Here is an 18,839-nt window from a genome sequence, read left to right as displayed (position 1 = left end):
TGAAAATTATCTGCCATAAACTCAAGGTGAGATTCAGTGCAGTGCTTCCAGGGGGAGGGGAGGTTTAGGCTCATATTAGCACCCTTGAAATCCTGGGTAGCTCCAGGTATAACTGGCCCTGGGAACCTTTCTAAATTAAGGAAGATACTCAGGCCTGCCAGGAATCTCAGCACCACCATCTGCTCTGCTCCCACCCCAAAACACTCCTGCCCTAGTCCTGCCCCAGGCACACCCATTACATCAAGACTTGTCAGATGGACCTCAGAAGGCAGCCTTAAAATGGTCCTCAGATGTGTCTAAACAGGGGGAATCCTCCTCTGGCCAGAGAGGGGACATTTAGGCCCCCTTCATGCTGTTCTGGCTCTTTTATAAAGGGGCCAAAGCTGGGATGAGAATCTCACACTTCAGGCACCTGACTGGGGTGCTGAAGCTGATGTATGGGTCACATGGCAGAGGGGACTGAAACATTATGTAAGAGTAAAATCTGTGCTTCGCTGGGGGAACAAATATTTGATATAGGGTCTCTTCAATCTAGCAGAGATCTTACACGGTCATATGGCTGGGAGTTGAAGCTAGACAAATTCAGACTGGAAATAAGGGGTAAATTTTTAACTGTCAGGGTGATTAACCATTGGAATAATTTACCAGCAGGATTTCTCAACTCTAGGGTGTGACTCAAAATTGGGTAGCCAGAATTGGGGGCATCAGGTCGGGGAGTGACTCAGGGGGTCAGGCCATCAAGGTTTACAAATGGTCCATGAGCCCCAAAATGTTGAGAACCACTGGACTAATGATCGTAGTGATCCCCTCTGGCCTTGGAATTTATGAATCTCTCTCACCAGCTGAACATCCTGAAGGACGACCCATCACTCTCACAGATCCTGGGAGACAGGCCAGTCCTTGCTGACAGACAGCCCGCCAACCTGAAGCAAATACTCACCAGCAACCACACACCACACAACAGAACCACTAACCCAGGAACCTATCCTTGCAACAAAGCCCGTTACCAACTGTGTCCACATATCTATTCAGGAGACACCATCATAGGGCCTAATCACATCAGCCACACTACCAGAGGCTCATTCACCTGCACATCTACCAATGTGATATATGCCATCATGTGCCAGCAATGCCCCTCTGCCATGTACATTGACCAAACTGGACAATCTCTATGTAAAAGAATAAATGGACACAAATCAGACGTCAAGAATTATAACATTCAAAAACCTGTGGGAGAACACTTCAACTCTTTGGTCACTCGATTACAGACCTAAAAGTGGCAATTCTTCAACAAAAAAACTTCAAAAACAGGCTCCAACGAGAGACTGCTGAATTGGAATTAATTTGCAAACTGGATACAATTAATTTAGGCTTGAATAAAGACTGGGAGTGGATGGGTCATTACATAAAGTAAAACTATTTCCCCATGTTCATTCCCACCCCCCCCCAACCCCCTCCCCGTTCCTCAGACGTTCTTGTCAACTGCTGGAAATGGCCCACCTCGATTATCACTATAAAAGGTTCTCCCCCACCCCCCGCTCTCCTGCTGATAATAGCTCACCTTACCTGATCATTCTCGTTACAGTGTGTATGGTAACACCCATTGTTTCATGTTCTCTGTGTTTATAAATCTCCCCACTGTATTTTCCACTGAATGCATCCGATGAAGTGAGCTGTAGCTCATGAAAGCTTATGCTCAAATAAATTGGTTAGTCTCTAAGGTGGCACAAGTCCTCCTTTTCTTTTTGCAGATATAGACTAACACGGCTGCTACTCTGAAAACTAAGGAAACAGAAGAACTGCAGGAGGGGCCTACCCGCCTGACACAGGGGCTGGACCTTAACACTCACTAGAAGTGATTCAGGAGAGAGAATGTTTAGGTGTTGTTTTATCCCCAGATCTGTAACTCTTGTGTGCTTTGAGAGTAAAAGTTACTGTGTATTTTGAAACACCTGTGCAAGCCTGTGTTCCTCACTTTACCTGCCAGGTGTCCCCAAAGAGTTAAATTATAATCCAGAGTGCCCCTGGAGGGGACTTTGGTGGGGAAGCATGCATATTTGACTGGGGAACCCAGAGAACTGGTTTCAAGGGCCTAGGGCAGCTGGACTGTGGGTCCCACATCCTAAGGAAAGGGGCCCAGATGGGAGGTCTGCACCTGGGAGGTAGGTGCCTTGGAGGCCCAGAGTTAGAAACGAGTCACCTGCTGCTGCCCAGACCCAGCTGGCTTGGAAGCATGTGGGATCCAAAGGTTTGGTCTTATTACAACAGACTGTTGACTGTCCACTAGGTGGATTCAGACAGGTCTATAACTAGGGCCCTATCAAATTCACGGTCCATTTTGGTCAATTTTTGGTCACAGGATTTTAAAAACCGTAAATTTAATTATTTCAGTTTTTAAACCTGAACCTTCACAGTATTGTAATCGTGGGGTCCTGACCCAAAAAGGAGTTGTGGGGAGATCACAAGGTTATTGTAGGGGGGTTTGCGGTACTGCTACCCTTACTTCTGCACGGCTGCTGCTGCGCTACTAGGGCTGCCTTCAGAGCTGGGCAGCTGGAGAGCGGCAGCTGCTGGCCGGGAGCCCAGCTCTGAAGGCAGAGCCACCACCAGCAGCAGCGCAGAAGGAAGAATGGCCTGGTATGGTACTGCCACCCTTATTTCTGCGCTGCTGCCTGCACAGCTGGGCCCTGAGTCAGCAGCCACCACTCTGAAGGCAGCAGTGCAGAAGTAAAGGGTATGGTGGGGAGCTGCCATCAGAGTTAGGCGTCTGGCCAACAGCTACCGCTCTCTGGCTGCCAAGCTCTGAAATCAGCACAAAAGTAAGTGTGGCAATACCACAACCCCCCTAAAATAACCTTGTGACCCCCGCCCTGAAACTCCCTTTTGGGTCAAGATCCCCAATTTGAGAAATGCTGGTCTCCCCCTGTGAAATCTGTATAGAATAGGGTAAAAGCACACAAAAGACCAGATTTCACGGGTGTGAATTTGGTAGGGCCCTATCTATAACAAACCTGTTGCTAAGCGTACGAGTTGACCCCAGTAACGGATTTTGAACTCCAAACAGGCCACGCAGCCAGCACAGAGACGTGAATGAAATCTGCCATGCAACAAGAATAAGCTTTTATAGATAAATAAATCCACCAAAAAAAATCATGTAAATTAGAAGTGGAAGTGGTCCATATTACTGTGGCCACGTGCACAATGGAGAACAAAAGGAAAGAGGAAGGCAGTCTGGGTCCACAGTAGACTAAGTACCAGACTGGGTTTCAGGAGACTATTCCTGGCTCTTCCATTGACTCACGATGCGACACTTGGCATCTTTGTGCCTTAGTTTCACCATTTATAAAATGGGGCTAAGAATGTTTCACTTTTTTTCCGTGCTGTGAAATGTATGGCTGAAAAAAGCTATGAAAGAGCTAAGCATTTTTTCCCACCCTCTTTTTGTAAAACGTGACCATATTGTCAAGTGTATTTGATGAGAGTAACCTCCATGATACCACTAGATACAGGTTTTTAAAATTACTCACTAAAAACTCATCCCGGATAAAGAACTTGGCTCTTGTGACTTTGGGATCTTCTCCAGCATCTGGCGTTGCTGTTTAATTAAAAATAAATTATATCAGATAAATGAAAAAAATGAGAGTTATTTTGCATATTTAATAAGAGATGGAATAAATAAGAGAGTCCTTTGCTAGAGGAATTAAAAAACAATATACCTACAATACACTCACAATTGGTTCTTCCAAAATGAAAGAATATTTTAAACTAGTATTTCTCAAACTGGGATCCAGTCCTCAAGGGCACTCCAGTTGGTCCATGGGCCCTGCTGATCAACTCCTTCCCCCACCCGCGAACAGCTGTTCTGTGGCATGCAGGAGGTGCTGGGAGGGAGGGGGAGAAGCAGGGACAGGGTGCACTTGGGGAAGGGAGCAGAAAGAGGTATGGAAGAGGAGGGGCAGGGGTGGAGCGGGGATGGGACCTTGGGGGAAGAGGTGGAGTGGGGCAGGGCCTGGGACTAAGCGGGGGGGTTTAGGGGCCCGCAAATTTTTTTAAATCAAAGTGGGGGGTCTCAGGTTGCTAAAGTTTGAGAACCACTGTTTTAAACCATCTTAAATAAACAAACTTCTATTTCTCAGCTTTTTATGGGCAACAGCTCCTTGGTTAAATTGGGAACATTGCTTACAGCAGTGACGTTGGTCATACAAACCACTGGAACTGATTGTAGAATCTGCAAATGCTTACTCACATTGATCACTTTATTCACATGGATCAGCGTTTGGGTTTAACTGGGTACCATATGCTGATTTGAAAAACGCCTCTTAAGTGTGTAACACCATGAAGCTACTACATACAGTACTTTGGCTTTACAAATAATAAGATTTTACCTTTAGAAGTAAATTTGTTCTCTTTTTTAAAAACAATGTAAATATTTTTCACACTAGGAGCTATTTATAATTAGAAACTATTTCAATATAAAATACATTTTTTTAACAACCCCTAGCAATTAGTAACAGGAAAACACTGAAATGTGAAAATAGCAATTCAGTAGTTAAACATTCTGTTGCTTTCATATCTGTTGACAAAGTTTTGATGTTGAAGACCATTTATTATATAAGTCAGGCCCTACTTGAATTGCAGGCTGATTGTCAAATAATTGTGGCCGAGATGTGGACAAGACATGGAAAATGATAGAAAACTAATAATGGACCTTAATTAATTGTGGTAATTTGGAAAACCCAGATAAGACCTATTTGTTTAAGAAAAAAGTGGTAGAACAATATAAACACTTAAGTATTATGTTATGCCTGCTAATTTTTTTGATAACCAGACATTTTGCTACAACTGTATTAGAGACATTAATGTGCGTGGCTGACAGCAGGAGCCTGCCCTCCCGCCCTCGGGGATGACAACCAGAGCTCCGCTGCCTGGGGCTGACAGTCAGAGCCCTGCCACTGTCAGCATGGATAAATGGAGTTCTACTGTGCTAATGGGGGAAAAAGTGTGCGTTGCAAATCTCAAACTGTATGCAACACTGTGAACTGTGCAAAGTAAGCTAATTAAAATAAAAACTGCAGTGGAAGCTTAATATTGCGGGATCTGCAATTTCCGCAATATAGCAAATTAAGTAGTTCATAAGGTGTTTTTTCATCCCCAAGTTAACAGGGTACTTAAGCACATGCTTAACTATGCATGGGAGGAGTCTCCACTGACTCAATGGAACTACTTATGTGCTTAAGTATCTTGCTGAATTGGGGCCATATTGGTCAAATTTTTAATGTTCTTGTTCAGTACAGGAAATTCAATCCTCCAGATCATGTCAACTCTATTTGTTTTGGGTACAGAATTCATTTTATCCTGAAATAAGCAATGAAGTGAAGAAACAAGCTTGGTGTGATTTGCTTCATTCCATCCTACCATAATTTTGTACCTAAGATACCTGATCAGATGCTTCATTCCATCCTACCATAATTTTGTACCTAAGATACCTGATCAGATGCTTACAAATAAAATAGGGCAGAGACCTTTCCCAAGTTAAGTTTTCCCTTTGTGTACGTATATGCATGTGTCCTATCTTTTCACAGTGGTGTATCATCATTTTGATTGAAAGAATCTGCGGCTTTGTAGTACTTGTGAGAACAAGGATCATGCCTGCTATTTTAATCCCAACAGTTACGAAATCTTACCATCATCAGGTACAGTGTAACGCACATATTCAGGAAAGTAATCTTCAATTTTTGATTTCCCTGCCAAGACCTTTTCAGCTAGCATATCCTGTTTATTCAAGAACAAAATGATAGAAATGGTCCGTAACCACCTGTGAAGAATAAACTAGATGTTGATGCCAACTCTAACATATCCATCGGACAATCATTTCATAAAGGAAATCTTTAATGGCCTATTCCTATTTTGTGTGGTCTGTGAGGCTCTTTTCATCAAGTTTAATAGAAAAACAACCAAGCAAAATGAATATTTCAGTTATCTTGAATTCACATCCATACTGGTTAATATATTAATAGCATTTAAAACATATTAAGATGCTTATGAAGGTGTGGGGGAAATTGCTGTTAACCTTGCTGTTGAACCTGACCCCATCCCACTCTGTGACAAGATCTATGCACTATATGCAGCATAGGCAAGAGCAGTAATGCAAGAGGCCTATAGGCCAGCATCCTGTAAGACTTCGCTTAAGCTAAGAGCATTTGCATATGCTGGGCCGTGGTATTTTGACCCAGATAACGAACTAGGCCAACCTCTAGCCTAGCTCAAGGCCCTAGCTGTTCATTATATGCAACGCCCACCCCCAGTTATGAAACTGTTTACTTTGTCTCCTTATAAGGCTTTATTAACAATGCCTGAGTGATAAAAAAAAATTAAGGAAATGTATCATTTGACTTGAATGTAAAAAAACTATATAAGACTGGTATTACAGGGGCAGGACAGAGAGAGAGGAGGGTGGCACCTGCATGTGGCCATCTGTGTCCTTCTCCCTGCATGCTTGTATTAAAATAAAAGGACCTCAGACTGTTTGAACCAAACAGATGGTGTGACTCGTTTTCCACAACAAAGGGAACAAGTTTAAAATATAGATTTTATAGATTAACCCTCTGCTACCAAATCACTAACCCTAGGCACCAGAGCGTTAACATTTTCTAAAAACGTCACAGTAAAGCTATAGAGAAATATTCTACTAAAGCAGTAGAGAAATATTGGAGGTTATTTATCCATCTTGTACATTTTTCATACAAATTGCTGTATCTGAATTGACCAACTGATCATCCAAACCAGAATCCTACTTCTGGCAGTGGCCTATATGGTGCCTGATGAGTCAGGAGAAGTAAACCCCATTCTGCCGCAATAATGCACGAGACTGTTATTGTGACACACACCACTCGGATTTGTGCTAAAAATTCTTCCTGACCTAGTCTGACAATTTCCTCACACCCGGGAGCATAAAGATAGATAGATCAAGTCTTGTAATTTCTCATGATCTTACATTGCATTTCATTTTTACTTATCAATTAGAAACCTATCCAGATTGCTGGCTAGATACCATGTCTATCATTTGCAGAGACTGCAACACTAGTGTAATCTAAAAGAATGTTACAATTAGATTAGATACAGAAACTGTGGTAGCTGTTAAAATATCTAATTATACACTTATCATACAATACAACCTTATAACTTCACACCTTGGTAAATGGCAAACTCCAAATGTCATATACTACTCTCCCTCCAGATTTTGGAGTTGCCTGAAATGATGCCCTGCAGGATTCTGTGGCTGTATTAGGGATGGGAACAAGAAATGTGACATCATGCTGTCAGCTGGACCTATCATGAAGCCCCAAGTCATGCGCTAACCCTGACCCAAACAGTGGCTAAAGTTCTTAAACAGGGCTACTTGCTTATAACTGGGTGCAGTCCCACTGGACTTGTTTTCAGGAGACGACTCTTAGAAGAGCCGCTGCCTGTATGCTCTTGTGGTATTGAGACTTGTGCCGTGAACGTGCATGAAGTTGGTTGCTGCTACTGCTACCATACTGCTGTGATGAACGGATATCCTCAGTGTATCTGCTCCCACCTGAGGGGGAGATGGAGCTGAAATATGAGAACATCCTGATCTTCCCCACTCAAACATAGCGATGGCAGAACTGGGTTTCACTCACTTCCTTAGCTTAACACTACAGGAATACAGAAGTGGTGGCTGCTGACCTTTCCAAAGCCCTTCTCACTCCCTGCCTGAATCTGTAAGTTCTGGAGGACCATCTGGCCTGTCAGCTTCTTGTTCAATTTTATGATCCTATTAGAATACTGAGAAACTGATGTAGCCTTGTCTGTGCAGCAGCAACGTACTGTAAGTGCAACAGCCCCGTGCCAGGGCCATAGATGGTGTTGCGGAGGGGTTAGTGCAGTTGGTGGTGCTTCAAGATTGGTTACCAGGGAACATTCTGGTCCTGTCTTGACATTTTCTAAACAAAAAAAAATCTAAATACTTAGCAATGGGGGCTTCTCATTAGTGAGTTATCACTGTATGCACTTAAGTACATATTCATTGGCAACTTAAAGTGGCAAAGTGCTTTTCAATCAGTAAGGAAAGGTATTTTATTTGAAATTTCTGTAAGTTGCTACAGAGATGTTAATAATAACACATAGAAAAAGTACTTGACTGAGCCTTTTAAATTATTAGCTAATGTTTAAGTAATTAATGCTTGAACAATGTATAGAAAAATGTAAGTGCTAAATACTAATTTTGTTGTTATTGACTACATTGATGCTCCAGAAAGAGATTTATTTTTACCTATTGTTCCAGATGCTTTTGAAGAGATCCAGGGATTCCCGTAGTCTGTTTGTGTTATTGTCTTCCCTTATTACCATGTTGTAACTGCTACAGGCCACAACAAAGATTATAGCAGTGACATCTTGGTGGAACACACAGAAGAAAAAATAAAGAGAACAGAATGTTTCATTTACCCCAAACAAGCTCAACATTGTAATATTTTAATGCTGCCTCACAAGGGCGCCACACAACTCCGTCTGCAGTGTGTACTCTAATTTATGTTGGAAGCAATGATATGTGATGTTGGGTTCCTTTATTAATGTCACATGGTGATGTGCCGTTTTAATCTATGTTCAGATGAGACTGTTTCGCTTTAAACACCTCATTTGGTGAGAGAAACTTAAGAGGAGAAGAGGTAGTGAACTGCTAAAATAATACAAAATACACAGATGGTTTTTTGAAAAAAGGGACCAGCTTATTTAAATTTAGTGTAAAACAAAATTTAAAGAACAGTACAGAAACTCTCCCAGCAGAGAATAGATTCAAGATTAAAATGTGGTGCAGACTTACCATTAAAACATTGGATCCATTTTCTTCTTTCGTCTCTCTGGCCACCTACATCAAACATGCTGTTAAAAAGCCATAGGGTGTTATATCATTTGTGTGCACTAGGAAAATCACACGAAGCATGCAGGGTTAGGGTTCAGTCTGACAGACCCAAGGGCAATAGCAAAGAAATACGGCCTGAAGGGGAAGAGAGCTCCTGAAATTGTGTTACCCTGTCATGCAGATGTAACAATTCCATCTCCCCTGCCCTGTTGGGAGAATTCCACTGAATTTCTACAGAAACACACTTTTCTCTGCAGGAGAAATAGATTTTTAAGCCTTTGAAACTATATGTGGATGAGGTTTTGTGAGAGACCCTTTTATAGGTTTGGCGTCAAAATGTTTGCACCTACCATGCTCTAACAGGCACAAGTTTCAGAACATTTCCAAAACTCGGTGGAGATGTTACAATTCAGAGGCACAATACTGATAAAATATTTTGGTGAAAAATAATAACTACAAGCAGTCTGATGATGCGTATGAAAAAAAATTATGTGTGTTTTAATAGGGAAACAATATTAACCAGTGGTGGGCAACCTGCGGCCCGTGGGGCACATGCGGCCCACCAGGGTAATCTGATTGCCGGCCACGAGACATTTTGCTGACGTTGATCGTCCGGAGGCACGGCCCCCCGCAGCTCCCAGTGGCCGCGGTTCGCCATTCCCGGCCAATGGGAGCTGCAGGAAGCGGCAGCCAGCACATCGCCTGCTGCTTCTCGCAGCTCCCACTGACTGGCAACAGCGAATCGTGGCCACTGGGAGCTGCGGGGGGCTGTGCCTCCGGACGATCAAAGTCAGCAAAATGTCTCGTGGCCCGCAATCAGATTATCCTGATGGGCCGCAGGTTGCCCACCACTGATATAAAACCTCAAAATCCATAGATTACAGCTGTTCAGAACAAGAACAAACTTATTTTGTTTGGGCCCAATTCTTCAAACCCTTACTGATGCAAATATTCCCAATGAAGTCTGCATCAACTCCAAAGAAAGTAAAGAAAGTACTGTGCAAATTGACAAGGTTACATAAACATGAAATGAAATAATAAGCAACATCCACCACAGATACACCCTAAGATAGAGAGATACTAGGGGACAGTACTACAGTTTTAAGCTCTCTTTTCCGTTTGAGTAAAAGCCAATTACATTACGTCCTATAAAGACAAAGAAGTTGGAAGACCTACAATAGCTATAATATAAAAGGTGTGAGGTAGGGACATCTGAATCAAGTGGTTCAAAATAAGTACAATAACCATAACTTGTTGCTAATACACTTACTGAAAATTTACTTTATCTACTTGAAATCTTGTTTCAAAAATCCCTGATGTCAAAACTCTGCATCTTAATAGATCCTGGAAATAAGAAAATAGACACAGATGAATGACATTTTTACCCCCTTATTTTGATTTGAAAAGCATGGAATACTCCTTTTAATTAAAATAAACAACAAGGATTTTCATCTAAGTAAAATCTGTCTTGTTTATAAGCATTTACCTGCAAATTCACATCATCAGTATGCAAATAAAAATAACATAACTAGATCTGCCCACAATCTTGATTTTGTAGAAGCAGGGAGATGTCGGATGTTTTCGTCCACTAAACACGTACTGAAGTCTGTTACTGATGATTGTATAAAGTTGCACATGTGAAATGGATAATGAATTTTAAATTATATAAAAATAAGTTTAAAATGTTAGGTTGCAAAGTCAAGCACTCACAAGTTAGGGAATGCCAGATTTACAGTTTCTTATGCAACCTTAATTCTGCCCCCTTATGCCCTGAATGAGATGAGTCCTAGGGAAAAATAGTATGTGATAATGTGATTAAAGATTGTATCATAATTAACAAAGGAGCAGAATTAAGGTTATGTGCACAGCTGCAAACCTGGCATTTCCTATCTTTTGAGTACTACTTAACTTTAAAACATAAATAATATTCTTAACATAGTTTTTAACATAATTTCCTAGGGTTTTTTTTTTAAAGGAAAAATACTTTAAAATTCTACTGTGTGCAAGAGAAGTTAACTCACCTTGCGCAGTAACTGAAGTTCTTCGAGATGTGGGTCCCTATGGGTGTTCCACTTCAGGTGACGGTGTGTTCTGGCACTGTTGATCGGAGATTTTTGGTAGCAGTGCCTGGTCAGGCCGCATGTGTGCAGCAGCTGTCTTGCGGCCGTTGGAGTCTTGGTCAGCGTGCGCACGGCCTGCACCCCTTGGTTCCTTCTCTACCGTAGAGTCCTCGTAGTGCCCTCCAAAGTGGAGGGGAGAAGGGTGGGTAGTGGAGTACCCCCAGGGACCCACATCTCAAAGAACCTCAGTTACTGCACAAGGTGAGTAACCTTCTCTTCTTCGAGTGTTGTCCCTGTGGGTGCTCCACTTCAGGTGACTGTAGAGCAGTACCCATTATGGTCGGGGGGACTTTGGAGTTATGTGCATTGTAGTAGTAGAGAGGACGGTGAGGCCTAGTATGGCCTTTGCCCTAGAGTCTTGAGTGATGGCATAGTGGTTAGCAAAGGTATGCTCTGATGCCCATGTGGTGGTTTTGCAAATTTCCACAATGGGTATGTTGTCTAGGGATACCATAAATGTTGCCATGGCCCTAATAGAATGGGATCTAATCCCAGTAGGGAGTTGTATGTTGTGTGTTTGATAACACAGGCAGATGCAATTGGATATCCAGTTGGAAAGGCATTGTTTGGATATAGCAGCACCTTCGGATCATTCTGTTGTTGAAATGAACAGTCTTGGGGATTTATGAAAAGGTTTTGTTCTGTTTAAGTAGAAGGTTATAGCCCTCCTAACATCCACGGTGTGCAATGAAGCCTCTTGTGAGGTTTTGTGTGGTTTAGGGTAGAATGTAGGGAGATGAATAGGTTGGTTGATATGGAAGGTAGATGCTACTTTGGGGAGGAATTTTGGATGGGGTCGAAGTGTGACCTTATCTAGCGGATGTGATGGCCACTAAGAATGCCACCTTCATTGACATGTGTTGTAAGGAGCAGGTGACAAGTGGCTCAAACGTGGGTATCATGAGTCCCTTGAGGACTAGATTCAGATCCCATGTGGATGTGGGAGAGTGTACTTTGGGGTAAAGGTTCAGGAGCCCAACTAAGAAGCGTTTCATGATTAGATGTATAAATGTCAAGAACCCATCAATCTTGTCATGGAAGGCGTTAACTGCCTCGAGATGGACTCTGATAGAGCTTAGGGATAGGCCTGAGTTCTTGAGCTCTAGAAAATAGTCTAGCACAATGGGTAAGGGCATAGTGCAGGGAGTGAGGTGTTTGTCAAGTCTCCATGTGGAAAAGCGTTTCCATTTTTGTAGGTAGGTCTTGTGCGTGGATTCATGTCTGCTGTTCAGTAACACGTGTTTGACTTGTTCTGAACAGGTTAACTCGTGTAAGTGGAACCATGCAGCAGCCACACCTTCAGATGGAGCTTCTCCGGTTGCGCATGGATGATGTGGCCGTTGGCCTGTGACAGGAGGTCTGGCCTCATCGGGAGGATCCGTGGAGGACAAACTGACATGCAGAAGCTAAGGGTACCAGGTCTGTCTAGGCCATGCTGGAGCAATCATGATGATCCTGGCCTTTTTGTCCCTAATTTTGCGTAGGACTCTATGTATCAGAGGTATGGGGGGGAATGCGTACATAACTGTATTGGCCCAACTGAGTTGGAAAGCATCCCCCAGAGATCAGGAACTGAGTCCCACCATGGAACAGAACAGTGGGTATTTGTGGTTTTGTGCTGTGGTGAATAGGCCGTCAGAGGGGAATCCCCATTGGTAGAAGAACTGCTGTAAGACCATATGGTTCAATTCCCACTCGTGCTCCTGAGAAAAGTGTCTGCTTAATGTGCTGGACATGGTATTTTGACATCCCGGGAGGTAGGAAGCTGAGATGTCGATGTGGTGCCTCATGGCCTCAGTGCAGAGGGAATGAGAACGAGTCTCCCCTTGTCTGTTGATGTAAAACATGCACGCTACATTATCTGTCATCACTCTTATTGATTCATTTCTTATTAGAGGCAGGAAATGAAGGCAGGCTTTCTCACTGCTCTGAGTTCCAGTAAGTTTATGTGTAGGCATGTCTCTGGTGGTGACCACCTGCCTTGTGTGGTGATCCTGTTGTGCCCCCCAGACCAGGAGGGAGGCATCTGTTGTGATCATGATTGACGGTGGTGTTTGTTGGAAGGGAATACCCGCACACAGGTTTTCTGGTTTGGTCCACCGCTGTAGGGATTCTAGGACCTTGGGAGGTGGTGTAACAAGCTTTTTCAGGCTATATTTGGTGGATCTGTACACCGAACTCAGCCAGCCTTGGAGAAACTGCATATGTAGTCTGGCATGCTTTACCATGAATGTGGTGGCGGCCATGTGTCCTAATAGTTGTAAGCAGGTCCTTGCCTCAATTTGCAGGCATATGGAGACGTTGTCTACCAGATGTTTTATAGCCAGATATCTGATATGGGGTGAAAAGCTCTGGCTTGAACTGAATCAAGGTGTGCCCCGATGAAGTCTAACTGCTGTGTGGGTACTAATGTTGACTTCTGCACATTCAGTTGAAGTCCCAGTTTTTGGAAGAGATGGATGGTGAGTTGCGTGCTTGTTTCTGTCTCTGTGAACATGCATCCTTTGAGGAGACAATCGTCCAGGTATGGGAAAAATATGATCCCTTGTTTGCATTGATATGCCGCAACTACTGCAAGGGTTTTGGAGAAGACTCTCAATGCGGTGGACAGTCTGAATGGGAGCACTCTGTATTGCAAATGATTGTGTCCCACCATGAATTGGAGGTATCGTCTGTGAGCTGGGTGTATAGTGATGTGAAAGTATGCGTCTTGTCGGTTGAGGGCTGAAAACCAGTCCCCTTGCTCCAGCGCTGGGACTATTGTGCCTAAGGTGACCATCTTGGATTTTTGGGAGCATGCAAATTTGTTGAGTGTTCTGAGGTCTAGTATCGGGCGCCATCCCCCACTTTTCTTCTGGGTCAGGAAGTAGTGTGAAAAAAACCCTTCCCACTGTATTGTGTCAGTACTGGTTCCACGGCACCCAGCTGGAGATGATCTACCTCCAGCCTTAGAAACTGCTCATGAGAGGGGTCCCTGAAGAGGGACAGGGAGGCAGGAGGGTAGTGGAACAAGAAGTAAAGGGGATGGAATTGCACTATTTCTAAGACCCAGCGGTCTTGAGCGATGTGCTCCCATGCCTGGTAAAAATGTCGCAGGCAGTGGCCAAATGGGCAGATAGGCACTGGTGTCATGGGGAGGTCATTCAAACCCGCGACCAAACCTTCAAAACTGCGGTTTGTTTCCAGTGGGTTGAGGTGCTGATTGCTGTGGTTGTGCCTGCCGGCACCAAGGTGGTCTGTTCCTTTGTTTGCCCACGTCATATGGTCTGGGTTGAGGGCAGGTATATGGATGAATTGGTAGGGCTGGTATCTCTTCCTCTTCTGAGGCAGAGTGTATATGCCGAGCGTGCGTAAGGTCGCATGTGAGTCCTTCATAGTGTGGAGAACTTCATCTGTTTTGGCAGAGAATAGTTGTCCTTGTCAAAAGGTAGATCCTTTATCTTCAATTGCAGTTCCCTGGTACTTCCAAGGACGAGAACCAGGAAGCTCTACACATGACGATAGCCATGGCAGTGGTATGGGCGGCTTTATTGGCCATGTCCAAGGCTGCTTGTAAGACAGTTCTCAAGACCAGCTGTCCTTCAACAAGTATGGTCTTGAGTTGTGCCTTCTTGTCCTCAGGGAGGTCAGTGGTAAATTCGAAGAGTTTGGCATAATTATTGTGATCATATTTTGCCAGGAGAGCGCTGTAATTGGCAATACGAAATTGCAAGGTGGAAGAGGTGTATACCTTGGGGCCCAAAAGGTCCAGCGTTTGTGGTCTTTATCCTGTGGTGTTGACCTGTGTTGTGTTTGTTTGTCCCTATAATTTGCAGCTTCCACCACAAGAGAATTTGGTTGCAGGTAGGAAAAAAGAAAATCCATGCCTTTTGCAGACACATAATATTTCCTGTCTGCCCTTTTGCACGTCGGGGGAGAGTGGGGAGGAAAGCAGTGGCTGGTGTCTGCCATACTGTCTCCGCCGTCTCTAGAATCGCCTCATTTATGGGGATGGCGATATTTGCAGTAGAGGATGGCTGTAGTATCTTCAGCAACTTGTGCTGGTTCTCCTGGACCTCCTCTAGGGGAATGTCCTGGCTAATGCCTATTCTTTTAAACAATTCCTGGAATTGCTTGAAATCGTCTGCCAGCGTTGGAGGAGGCGGCAGATGGCCTCGTCGGGGGGAAGAGGAGGAGTTATATGCGGGCACGTCCTTGGTACCTGTTTCCTCCTGTAGTTCTTTGGTCGTCTCTTCTGAGGCCACCAATGTTGTAGATAGCAGAGATGTCAGTGGAGAGCATAATTCTCCTCTTGGTGGTGAAGAGGTTTGTGTGTAGTGGGCCTTGTATGCTGTCCATGGGTCCCACAGAGGCCACTGCCTGGGAAAACCCATGGGAGGGCACATCCAAGACTGTCCATACCATGGATAAGGTGGTTGCCTGTGATAGTCCTTTGGTTTTAGTGAGCCCCCAGTTCCTCTTCTATGAAGTATGGGGGAGTGGTGTGGGGAGAAGACTCCTTTGTCCTGCTCCTCATTTGCGCTGTTGCTGAACATCGATGGTGCCGTGGGAGATGTGGGTTGAGTAATAATTGGTGAGCGGTCGGTGCCAAGGAGAGGAGATTGTGACATGGATGCCACAGTAATGTCCTTTTGGGTTAAGAATTGCTGAGGTGCCAGTGGTTATGGTGGACTTTTGGTCATCCTTGTCAGATCTTGGTTGGAGCGACTGCTCCATAAGAATCATCTTAAGATGGAGATCCCAGTCACAACAGGTTCTTGCCTTGAGGTTGTTCCAGTGAATGCACTTAGACGGTATGTGTGCTTCACCAAGGCACCTCATGCACTGAGAGTGCCTGTCGGACCTTGTCATTGCTTCATGACAAGAGCCACATCTCTTGAAGCCAGGGGAGCCTGGCATTTCTAAGGAAAGTTTGTGTCCCTGAGGGAGACACGAACAAGGGGGGGAACTGAAATGAGTTTTTAAATTTTTTTTTTTTTTTGCTGCTAACAACTATCTAACTAACTATACTAGAACTGGGAATATCTAACAGGTATTTCTATCTATTTAGCTATATGAAGAGGAGAAGATGTCGCACAGTTCCGAGCTCCATCTTCAGCTGAGGACAGTTGAGAAGGAACTGAGGGGCGCGGGTCACATGCGCGCTGCCTGAGACTCCAACGACCGTGATACATCTGCTGTGCATGTGCGGCCCAACCAGGCACTGTTACCAAAAATCTTCAATCAACGGCACTGGGATGCACCATGACCTGAAGTGAGAAACCCCAGGGACAGCACTCGAAGAAGAACTGTACAACCTTATCCTTATCATCAGGGTTTGAACCCTGAACCTTCCAATACTGCAGCCCAGACTGCTATGACTTGAGCTACAGAACTAACTACAGTAGCTGGCAGCAGAAGATGGCGGTTTTTTCAGAGGTGGGAAGAAGCCTGGTCTACCTCTCTCTCCTTCTCTTCTTCCTGCCTAGGAGTCGGGAGAACTCCTGTCCCATGTGCTGCCCTAGGAAGATGGCATGAGTTGCTGTGGCCAGGGACTGGTTGGAGCAAGCCTGGCCCAGCTCTCTCACTCCCCATCACCTTATGAGTTAAGAGAGCTTCAAGCCCACTTGTACTTCTACAAGCTGGAGAGGGGAGGGAAATGGGCGACTGGGGCTGTGTACTGAGTCTGGAGAGGGGAGCCCAACCTGGTCTCTTTCTCTCCCCTCCAACAGCCACCACTACAGGTGCTCTGAGTAGTTATCAGTAAGGCTATGTTTTAGTCATGGGTATTTTTAGTAAAAGTCATGGACAGCCACGGGCAGTAAAAAAAAAATTCACAGCCTGTGATCTGTTAGTGACTTTTACTATATACCCCTAACTAACCTGCTCGGGCGGGGGGGCAGTCTGGGGGCACCATGGATGCTGGGGGAGGTGTCCAGGCAGCAGCATGTGGCCTGGGACCCCGATGGTGCTGGGGGTGTTGGTGGGGCTGACAGGGGTTCCCTAACCGGCTCCACATGTCCCTGCAGCTGCTAGGTGGCGGAGGGGCCAGAATGCTCCACGTGCTGCTCCCACCACAAGCACCAGTTGCGCCGCTCCCATTGGCCATGAACTGCAGGGGGTGCGGCCTACGGGCATGGGCAGCATGCGGACCCAGCCCCTTGGCCCTTCCTCCACCTAAGAGCTTCAGGGCTATGCCAGTGGGAGCTGTGGAGCCCCCCCCCCCCCCCGCACCCGCCAACCCCTCAAGGCAGCCCCTGAGCCAACACCGGCCACTGCAGAAGTCACAGAGGTCACGGAATCCATGTCTTCTGTGACCTCTGTGACAGTCTCGCAGCCCTAGTTATCAGACACTTCCCAGTAGAGCAGCTGCCAACATTTTCCTGAGGAATGCAAGTAATAGAAGAGAAATGATGATTTTTATAAATTATCTCTCAGAAAAACCTGAGTGAAATTTCAGGGGATAAAGACACTTGTCTTGCCCAAAGAAAGCCTTTCTCCCTTCCAAATATCAAAGGCCTTCCGCAAACAATGGAGGTGTGAGAACCGCTCAAATAAAAAAAAACCCCCGGAACATAACTTTCTACTTTATATACTAGCAAGCATTAGGCAACCTAAACATAGGAGTCCCTACCAACTCCAGCTATAATAAAGGCATCAAGAATGACAGCATAGTGTGCAGAAAGGCTCTAGAGGAACGAATGGGCCTAAGGAGATGGTGAAACCAAAGAGTGAGGCTCCCTCTTTGCCTATTTCTTCCCAGTTGCACGAGGAAGCTTGAGGCAGAAGTCAGGTCATGATTCTAGGAATGAGTCTTTAAGTCTTATGAAGGCTAACCTGCTCTGAAACCACCTTCCAGCTGCAAAGTCATCATCTTCTCAGATAGGTTTAGTAACCTGTTGTTTGCATATTCCATTTCTAATTTGTATTCATTCTGCTGTATGACTTTTGCCTTGTGAATATTGTTTACAAACACTATAGTTATAATTAAGGCTCTGTTTATGTCCCGGAGGTCATGGAAGTCACAGAATCCGTGATTTCCAGAGACCTCCCCTGACATTCTCTGCTTCAGCCCCAGGGGCTGCGGGACTCTGGAACTAGCAGCCAGCGGGGCCCTGGCAGGGTTCCAGTGACAGGCCTCAGGGCGACCCCTGCAAGGTTCCAGCGACAGGTAACAGACTCCTGAGGGGGCCTCCTCAGGGTTTCAGCAACGGGAAACAGCCTCGTGCAGAGGGGAGGGGGGAACCTCAGGTGAGTGGCTGGGGGTGTCCCGTTTTCTTTTGGGGAAATATTGCCACCCTGCAGCTTCCAGCTGCTGCGGGCCGAGGGGGAACCCCACAGCTCCCAGTCACCACGGTGGCAGGGGAAACCATGGAGCCGCAGCAGCAAAAGCCACAGACAGGTCACGGCTTCCATGAATTTTTATTTATTGCCCGTGACCTGTCCGTGACTTTTACTAAAAATAACCATGACAAAATCTTAGCCTTAGTTATAATTCCTTTGCACTGCCGCATATCTCTTGGAGCATTTGGATTATCTTGTGGTTAAGGCCCTCAACCACAGGAGACCTGGATTCCATTCCTCGCTCTGCCATAGACTTCCTGTGTGACCTTTGGTAAGTCCATTAATCTCTCTGTGCCTCAGTTACCCAACTGTAAAATGAGACAATACTTTCTATCTCCCTTCCCACATATGCCTATTTAAGCTGCGAGCTTTCCAAAGCAGGACACTCTTTTACTATGTGTCTGTAAGACCTATCTCAATGGGGCCCCTCCTATCAGTTGGGACCTGTAGGTGCTACAATAATACGAATAATAAAACTATATAAATACTTTAGCCTACATCATTGGAGGGCT

General features: G+C 45.0%; 1 protein-coding gene across 2 annotated transcripts in view; it reads right to left on the bottom strand.

The window, feature by feature from the left end:
• GNAL (G protein subunit alpha L) overlaps positions 1–18,839 on the bottom strand; it is a 325,074-nt gene that overhangs the window by 5,540 nt on the left and 300,695 nt on the right. For both annotated transcript variants that reach the window (XM_077810454.1, XM_077810455.1), the window contains exons 7-11: positions 10,155–10,228; positions 8,846–8,904; positions 8,297–8,417; positions 5,685–5,815; positions 3,528–3,595 (exon numbers count right to left, since the gene is read on the bottom strand). In XM_077810454.1, coding sequence (XP_077666580.1) covers positions 3,528–3,595; positions 5,685–5,815; positions 8,297–8,417; positions 8,846–8,904; positions 10,155–10,228 — 453 coding nt within the window. The remainder of the gene's footprint in view (positions 1–3,527; positions 3,596–5,684; positions 5,816–8,296; positions 8,418–8,845; positions 8,905–10,154; positions 10,229–18,839) is intronic.

The sequence above is a fragment of the Eretmochelys imbricata genome, chromosome 2 (genome assembly GCF_965152235.1).
Source record: "Eretmochelys imbricata isolate rEreImb1 chromosome 2, rEreImb1.hap1, whole genome shotgun sequence".
NCBI classification, from domain to species: domain Eukaryota; kingdom Metazoa; phylum Chordata; order Testudines; family Cheloniidae; genus Eretmochelys; species Eretmochelys imbricata.
The sequence above is the reverse complement of the archived record's forward strand: the minus strand, read 5'-3'. Positions and strand labels throughout refer to the sequence as shown.